Genomic DNA, 8487 nt, shown 5'->3' on the forward strand with positions numbered 1-8487 from the left:
GTCACTGAGAGGGGCCAGCACAGGGCAGAGGCTGGTGCCCAAGGAGGGGCTGTGCTGATCAGCTGCCCCGACACAAAACACAGCCCCTGCCTGCAAAGCCCCCTGCCTACAAACTGTGCCCATAGTAAGAAGAGGAGGGTCCAACCATCCCATTGCTTAAACGAGGGGCAGGACATGGCCCCTCGTCCTTCTGATCCAGTGCCCCTGGGGCTCCTCACCACTCAGTGGGCAGGTTTGCGGGCTCTGTGGATCATAATTGCTGGGGGTTTGGTTGGTGATTTGAGCTACAAGTTCAGGAAGGTGTTTTCAGTCTCCACTTGAAACCTCACCCTGTCTGAAAGCTCCCTGGGTCTTTCCTCTTGCTCTCTCCAGTGCAGCGGGCAGTGTGTCTGGTGGGGGAAGAGAGCAGAGAGGTGAGATTTCACAAGTCCATATTGCCCATGACATCCCCAATCCTAACACACAGACCTGGGTTTTCATTATAGTAGACACACACTTGGGTGTATCTACACTAGAGAGAAGATGGAGGCTGCCGTTGTCAATCTCCCAGTGTTCAAATTAGTGGTCGAGATAAGACAGCTAATCGCACTGAGGGGCACTTCTATTGGTGCCCGTAGCCCTCACTGAACAAGGAGTAAGGTAAGTCTGAGGCAGAGTGCTCTTCTCTCCACTGCCTGCTGTGTGGACAGTGCCAACAGCCAAGTTAAGCTACTTTCAGTGCAGCTAGGCAATTAACGCAGGGTAAAGTTGTGTAGCTTAATTCGACTTTGTCCCACAGTGTAGACGTACACTCAGGTATTTAATGTAAAAAGGTCTGAAGCCTTCTACTTCCTCTCTCACTCAGGCCTCTCCCAGCAAAGGAACCAACCTCCCTGCAGCCTCCCAGCTACCCCAGGACAATGTGTGAAGAGATTCGCTTTCTCCTCAACATCCCCCCCACCCTGCAGACTTCACTGGGTTTGGCTCATTCACTTCCTGACATTTGTCACAGCCTAGGCCCAGATCGTGCCAAGACTTTGGCTTCAGAGTAACTTCACCCACTTTGGTCCCTTTGACACAAGTGGGAGGTTCAGAATTTGTGAACTCCTGGCTCTACCTGTGAGCCATGGGGTCTGTGTACTCAGCGTCTCTGCAGAGAGCAGCACGGAGCTGGCCATGTTTCTGGCTGTGTGTCGGGCATTTTGTGCTCTAAGGTCACTGTAATTACAAAGCGGCTTTTGGAACAAATAAGGTTCAGTGAATCCACCTGAGTGTCTGGGACGGCAAGTGGGCGACATTCTCACCTCACAATTCAACCAAAGCTTCATCTAACGAGGAACCAAATGACCAGCATCGGTCTCTTCCATGGCCTCAGACACTTCGCTCACTCTCCCCTCCCTCATCCCTTCTTGGTACCTGTGAACTGCCTCAGCATCTCCGACAGCGCAGTCGTTTGCCAGGAGAAACCCCTGACTCGCTTGTCCAGCTCAGGAGAAATCTCCTCTGGCAGCTGGAACGGCCCCATCTCACACCTGGAGAGAGACAACGTCACATGGGGACACTGCACCAAGTGACTCAGTTCTCCAGCTCTGGCCAGTGAGTCGCTGCTCTGCTGGGCCTGGAGTTCGAATCCTCCAGTTCTCCCAGCCCAAGAGCAGGGGCAGCGCAGCACTTGGCCCTGCAACGTCCCCTCAAAGGTCCCATGAACAGTCTGCAGCTCTGGCCTGGGGAGACCAGCTCGGGGGCAAAAGGGGAATTGAGTCTCCACGGCCAACTCATTCCTTGGCCTCCAGGCGCTGAGGGACAGGAGGTTCCTGGGGAAGGGCTGAAGGAATCTGCCACTAGGGACTAGACTGAGACACCAGCTCCCCCCTCGCCAGCCCATTCCACACAGGTCTCCTATCAGCCCTTGGGTGGGACAGACTCTTGGTCCCTGCTGCCCTGGGCTGAATGTGCCCAGTGCCCAGCAGTGACAGGCCCATGTCCCACCCCGCAGCCCTGAGCAGCCAGTCCCCAGGGAGGTGACAGCTCCAGGAAACACTTGAGGTCAGACTGTGCCCTGAATGGGGAATTCCAGAGTCTGCTGGGCCAAGGGAGTGCCACAGGCTGAAGTTGATCAGAGATTTGTGCCCAGCCTGTGACCTTCCCCTCCCATCTGGCTGCAGAGCCCTGGGGAGATGTGGTGACAATATCAGCTCCAAGCTCTTTCCCTGCGCTGTGCAGTGTGAGGGGAGTGAGAGACACCTACCTGCTCAAGGTGCTTCTGACATCCTAGAGGGGAGAGAGAGAAAAGAAACTCAGCCCCATCGGACACATATACTTGTGATTCAGGAGTCTCCCTTCTCTGTGTGGGGAGCTGGGACATTTCTCCCTCAGTCTCACCTGCAGGAATTCACTCGCTGGCTTCTGACACTTCCCCTCCAGCTCACTGATCAGCTCACTGAGACAGGAAATCTGCACGGAGAGTTTCCTGACAGTGTCAGTCTGGAGCCTCCCAATTTCCTCATCCAGTTTCTCCAGCTGGGCCAGCAGGAGTCGCTCTTGTTCCTCCAGGAACTGCCGCAGCTGCTGAAACTCGGCCAGAACCTTCTGCCTCTTGGCTTGTGTCTTTTTCTGTATGAGAACAGGGAAAGGGCTGGTCAGGGGACCTTTCCTTGGGAGCTGAGTGTGCAGGAGGGAGAACTTGCTGGAAAACCCTCAGATTTCTGCCATTTCTGCCACTCAGCAAACAGTCGATCTGTGGAACTCCTTGCCAGGGGATGTGGTGCAGGCTAGGACTTTAACAGGTTTAAAAACAGAGCTAGATAAATTCATGGAGGTTTGGTCCATCAATGGCTATTAGCCAGGATGGGTAGGAATGGTGTTCCTAGCCTCTGTTCCTCTGGAGGTTGGTGACAGGGGAGGGATGACGTGAGAATTCCCTGTTGTGTCCCCTCCTTCTGGGGTATCTGGTATTGGCCAATGTTGGCTGACAAGATACTGGGCTGGATAGACGATTGGTCTGACACAGTATGGTATTTGACACTGTATTATTTGACTCTGCCCTTTGGGTACTAGGCAGAGGAATCTCTCCCAGCTTCTACTTTGGTCCCTGCGTCTCTCTGAAAGGTACGGTTCCCTGATTGCCATGGGCAACGTGTTCTGTTATTCATGGGCTCTGGGAATTCAGATCCAGAGCAGCAGGGGGCAGGATTCAGCACCAGCCTGACAGAGATGCCAGGGGAGAAAACAGAAGCAAACCTGTTAGTGCAGCAAAAGAGCAGACCCAGCAGACAGCCCTTCCCAGGGACATGCAGGTCACTGGGGGAGGATTTCTGGGAAACCCACAAGGACTGGACATTAACTCATCCCCTGACATGGCAGCTCAGGGCCTGTCTGCACATGGATCTAACCCAGCAATCCATGGTCATGGAGAAACTAACCATCTCTTCCTCACCAAGGCCACACAGGAGCCTGCCTCCAAACAGCCCCTCCCCCCGCCAGTCCCTGCTGGTCCACAGCCACAGGCACCTACCAGATACTCCTGGCTTCTCCCCTCCCCCATCGCTTTCCATCTCAGCAGCTTTTCTCTCTCTTCCCTCAGAGTCTTCAAATGAGCCTCAAATTTTCCCTGAGGAAACAGAAATGAGCTGGGAGGTTTCATTGGGAGGCTGGGAGGGGTGCGAAATGGGGCGGTTTCCCACTCACAGCCCCAGTGACTGTTGGTCCCAATCTCTGGGTACATCTAGACTGCAGACTTTTTCCTGGAAAAGCTCTGCCTCATCCAAGGCCTGCACCTGCTTTTCTGAAAAAAGTTTCAGAAAAGGAGACGCGTTTTCTCAGCATCCCTGTACCCCTCGTTCTGCAAGGAAGAAGGGATGTTCCAAAAGAGGCTTTTTTTCTGACATTTGGCCCCGTGTAGAGGGGCCAATTGTTGGAAAAGCCTCTTTCAGAAGAAAAGTGGAAAAAGATTTTCCAACAGAACTTGGCCATCTAGACACAGCCTCTGTGTGACATCAGGGCCTCCGGGGAGAGATCTCAGTTATCACCCGGTGGTACTGGGATTTGTGCGCTGACTAGTGGCACCATGTGTAACAGGCCGGGACTCACACTGAGGGTGAATCAACACAGCTCTGTGAGAGAGGATTTAAACAACAGAGTGACACCAATCCCAGGAGCCACCAGGGTTTGAACAGGGGCTGGGAGCTCAGCCCTGAGGCCTGGGGACTGCCCTGGTAGGACAGAGCTGGGCTAAGCACCAGGGCAAGCCCCATGAGATAGAGGGAGGCTCAGGGGGCCAACAGCATAACTGGGAGCCTGGACAAAGTGGCAGGGGAAGGGTGGCAAGACTCTGCTCTCTGGGAAGGGCCAGGCCCTAGGGCAGAAGGGGCAAGGTTGGAGACAGTGAGCCCTCAGTGCAGCCTGGAGCGTGATGCATCAGAGCCCTCACAGCCACCCAGCACGCTGCAGCAGTGAGTTAAAGGGCCGGGAGCGCTGGCTGCCTTGGCTGCCTCAGTAGCAGCTGTAGCCAGAGCCCTGGGCCCTTATGAATCACCAAGACCCGGGGCAGTTGCCCCCTTAGTCTCCCCTCATCCGAGGGCCTGGGGAGACCATTTGTCTGGCTTTAAGCTTCGCAGTCCCAGTTCTGTGGGGCTCTGTCCCTGCCCGATGGGGACTCAGCCCTGGCCATGGCTTTGTCCAGTGAGAAAGGAACAGGAGGAGACTGAGGATGCAGCAGGACCCCTGTGAGGGTGGGGGCAGGAGGGGGTGGCACCTCCACGCATAATGACGTAGATGGGGTGGTTTGACAGAGGCAGGGACAGGCCCATAGAGGGCACCCAAGAGTGAGGGAGGGCCCGGCAGGCAGGCGTGGGCATGTCCTGTGCTCTGGGGATGGGTCAGTGACTCCCTTAATTAAAAGGCTGATTTCTGTTCAGGAGGGTTGGGGTTTGCCCCAGCGCTGCTCTGCAGTGGTAACGCCCTCCGGGCAGGTACCCACTGCCCCAGTCCCTGGTACAGCTCCTGGTAGCAGTGCATTCTGGGAGATTGCCAGAGGCTGCCTGGTGGGACTAACAAAACCACGCTGGCTGGTCTGTGCCCAGGTACCCACTGGCACAGGTCAGACCAGCACCGGGCAGCTTCAGCCTGGGGGTAGTTTTGCTCCAACCCAGTCTGATCCCAGTGGTGCCTGGCATGGCCCTGCGCTGCCTGGAGTCCTGTGGTGGGTGGGCTCAAGGTGCTCGGGGTCCCACACAGCATCCAGCCCAGTGACCTCCTCTAGTGCTGGCCGTAGCATCTGAGTTTAACCCCTCATGAAGCAGCCCAGGAGTTCAGCATCCCAGTGGGAAACCTGCCCTCCCTGCTGGGCCTGGGCCTATAGCAAGGCATCTTTCCCTCCTGACACATTTCATCACTGGGGCTGAGGTGGCAGCATGGCCTAATGGTTAAGCTCATAGACTGGGTCTGGAGAAACTGGGCTTCTATGCTGAACTCAGCCACTGAACTACTGGCTGACTCACTATCCTTTGTGCCTCAGTTTCCCTCTCCACCTTCTGTCTACCTAGACTGTAAACCATGGTCTCCAACCTTTTTAAGCACAAGACCACTTTCTGAATGTAAGTGCATCCAGGATCTACCTCAAACCCAAATACACTTACCCTGCTTCCTTCATGCCCTTCCTCTGATGTCCTACCCCTGCTCACTCCATCCTCCCTCTATCCCCCATCCTCTCTCCCTTTCACTAGGCAGGGGCAGTGGGTTGGGACAGAGGCTCTGGTCTTGGGCTAAGGGATTTGGGGTGTGAGAGGGGCTCTGAGCTGAGCCTGGGGCAGAGGCTTGGGGTGTAGGAGGGGGTTCAGGGTAGAGGCTCTATAAGGGAGTTTGGATCCAAGGAGCTCAGGGCTAGGAGAGGGGCTTGGAGTGCAGGAGGGGGTTGATGACTGGGGCAGAGGTTTGAGATTCTGGCTCCAGCTGGACACTGCTTATTTTGGTGGCTCCAGGGTGTGGTGCAATGGGGCTAATCTCACCCCTGCCCTGGCCTGCAACACTCTCAACAGCAGCCAGCAAACTCCCTCCACCCCAAGCCCTGTGCCTCCTCCATCTGTTCTTTGGAAATAGAACACGGGGGGGGGGGGGGGGCACCCGGACATCAACGTCCCTCCTCTTCCTTCCCTGCTCTGTGCAGCAAGCAGGAGGCTCCTGGGCAGGGGGAGGGGAGCAGCTCCAAGGCAAAGGGCAGGAGGTGCGCAGCAGTGGGGGGATGGGCAGCTGAAGGGCTGGCAGTTGACTGCCTCTTGGCCAAACTAGTCAGGATCATCTGTCACAGGCTCCAAGATCTACTGGTTGGTGATCACTGCTGTAAACTGTTCAGGACAGGGATTGTCCCTGGCTGTGTTTTGTGCAGAGCCCGGATCTCATGTGGGGTCTGTCAGGGTGACCGTGATGCAAATACAAGTAATAACCATAAATACTAGTCCTCAAATCTGTAACAACAGCAGCCACTTGTAGCCCCCCTTCTTTAGTCTTAGGGCAGCATATTCCCATAGGCCAGCCTGCCGCTGATTGCATGCACCTCCCATTGGGTAACGGGCCCTCATTTCCCCAGCGGGTGCTGGCTTTCAAAAGCATCCAGCATCTCAGAGAAAACTTTCCTACCGACTGTGGCTGTGTCTAGACTGGCCAGTTTTTCCAGAAAATCAGCCACTTTTCCGGAAAAACTTGCCAGCTGTCTACACTGGCCGCTTGAATTCCCGCAAAAGCACTGACGATCTCATGTAAGATTGTCAGTGTTCTTGCGGAAATACTATGCTGCTCCCGTTCAGGCAAAAGTCCTTTTGTGCAAAAGGGTCAGTGTAGACAGCTCAGATTTGTTTTCCGCAAAAAAGCCCCAATTGCGAAAATGGCGATCGGGGCTTTTTTGCGCAAAAGCACGTCTAGATTGGCATGGACGCTTTTCTGCAAAAAGTGCTTTTGCGGAAAAGCGTCCGTGCCAATCTAGATGCTCTTTTCCGCAAATGCTTTTAATGGAAAACTTTTCCGTTAAAAGCATTTGCGGAAAATCATGCCAGTCTAGACGTAGCCAGTATGTTTAAAGACTTGGTATTTTGCCTCTGTTGCCCCCTGACTGGAGCATTTATTTTGTTACAGCCTCTCCTGGGCCAGGCAGGCTTCAGCTGGCTGGTGAGTCGCACCGGGCCAGGGAAGAGTCAGGGAAATTAGCCAGTGACTAAAACCCAGAGTAATTCCCTAGCAGACAGGGCAGCAGCTCCCTACCTTGTACTCCTGGGCAGCCTCTGCTATGGGCAGCACGGTGTGCATGCAGTGCGCCCGGGACTCTCTGCAGACCACACAGATGGGGGCTTGATCCTCCTCACAGAACAGCTTCAACACCTCCTGGTGCGCCCTGCACATCCCGTCCCCGCCTGCTCCCTGCACTGCCTGTAGACTCAGCTGTTGGGCTAGTTGCCTGTTGGGCTGGGGGGGTCCCTGCTGCACAAGGTCCCTGCACTGAGGGCAGGAGGCAGCTGGGCCGGGTCCCTCCCAGCACCTGCTGAGGCATGAGTGGCAGAAATTGTGCCCACAGGCTGTGATCACCGAGTCCGTTAAATACTCCAGGCAGAGGGGACATGTTGCTTCCTCCTGCAGGCTTTTTACAGGGCTCACTGCAGCCATGGCTCCCTCCGGGCTGGGGAACAAGATCAGTTTCAATTCCCTGAGCTCAGGCTCTGCCCCACCTCCAGCAACAACCAGCTGTTCCCCTCTCTGGAGCTGACTCAGGCTGTTTGCTGGATTGGAAAGAGCAAGCCAGAGACATCCCAGCCCTGGAGGCTTTGGTGAGAAACGTCCCTCACTCTGGCTCTAGCCCTGGCACCCACCCTTGGGCTGGTGTGGAGGGTCCCTGAAGCCTCACATGTTCCCCAGAATCCACCAGATCAGCTCCCAGAATTGTGCGTGTAAGGAGTGAGAGTGAGGCTTGTGCAGAACTCATTTGTGCTTAATGTCTGACGTAGACGGATAAAGTAATAGTTGAGTATTTATATGTATTTAGTTATAAGCTCCCAGTTGCACGGTTTTACCATGTTCAATTTTCACAGCAGTGGGAAATGCTAGGGGGAGGGGAAGGCAATATTTGGCTCAGACAGTAACTATTCAGAGACAGATACTTAGATTCAAACAGTAAAAACTTTATTATTAAACTACAAATTGTCAACGTGACTCTCAAAACAGACTAAGAAAGTCCTTCAATGCTAAGTTCTCAAGCAGCCTCAGTTCTTTCTGTGCCTGTGTGTAGCTTTCAGTTATTATGAATAGGAAGATTTTTTCATCAGTTTGTGAGCAGACAGTGAAATCGAGGTTCGCTGGCATCTGCTCCCTCCAAGCCCAGTGAAAATCAATTCACAGGCCAAACACTTATTCCAGTTGGAATCCATGTTTCAAGGGCCTGATTCTGACATGCACTAAGGATGTTCTGCCTCTTTCTAAAGGAGCCTCATTGTCAAAAGTGCTGCCGATATTAATGACTTTATGGGT

General features: G+C 54.4%; 1 protein-coding gene across 1 annotated transcript in view; it reads right to left on the reverse strand.

The window, feature by feature from the left end:
- Nucleotides 1-7672, reverse strand: part of LOC102443998 (uncharacterized) — a 293825-nt gene extending 286153 nt beyond the window's left edge. The window contains 4 exon segments of the mRNA XM_089771010.1: nucleotides 2228-2250; nucleotides 2362-2592; nucleotides 3494-3589; nucleotides 7231-7672. Of these exon segments, the coding sequence (XP_089627136.1) occupies nucleotides 2228-2250; nucleotides 2362-2592; nucleotides 3494-3589; nucleotides 7231-7629 (749 nt within the window). The 5' untranslated portion in view covers nucleotides 7630-7672.
- Between the last annotated feature and the right edge of the window lie 815 nt (nucleotides 7673-8487).

This window comes from Pelodiscus sinensis, chromosome 19, assembly GCF_052426305.1.
Source record: "Pelodiscus sinensis isolate ZL-2025 chromosome 19, ASM5242630v1, whole genome shotgun sequence".
In the NCBI taxonomy this organism is placed as follows: domain Eukaryota; kingdom Metazoa; phylum Chordata; order Testudines; family Trionychidae; genus Pelodiscus; species Pelodiscus sinensis.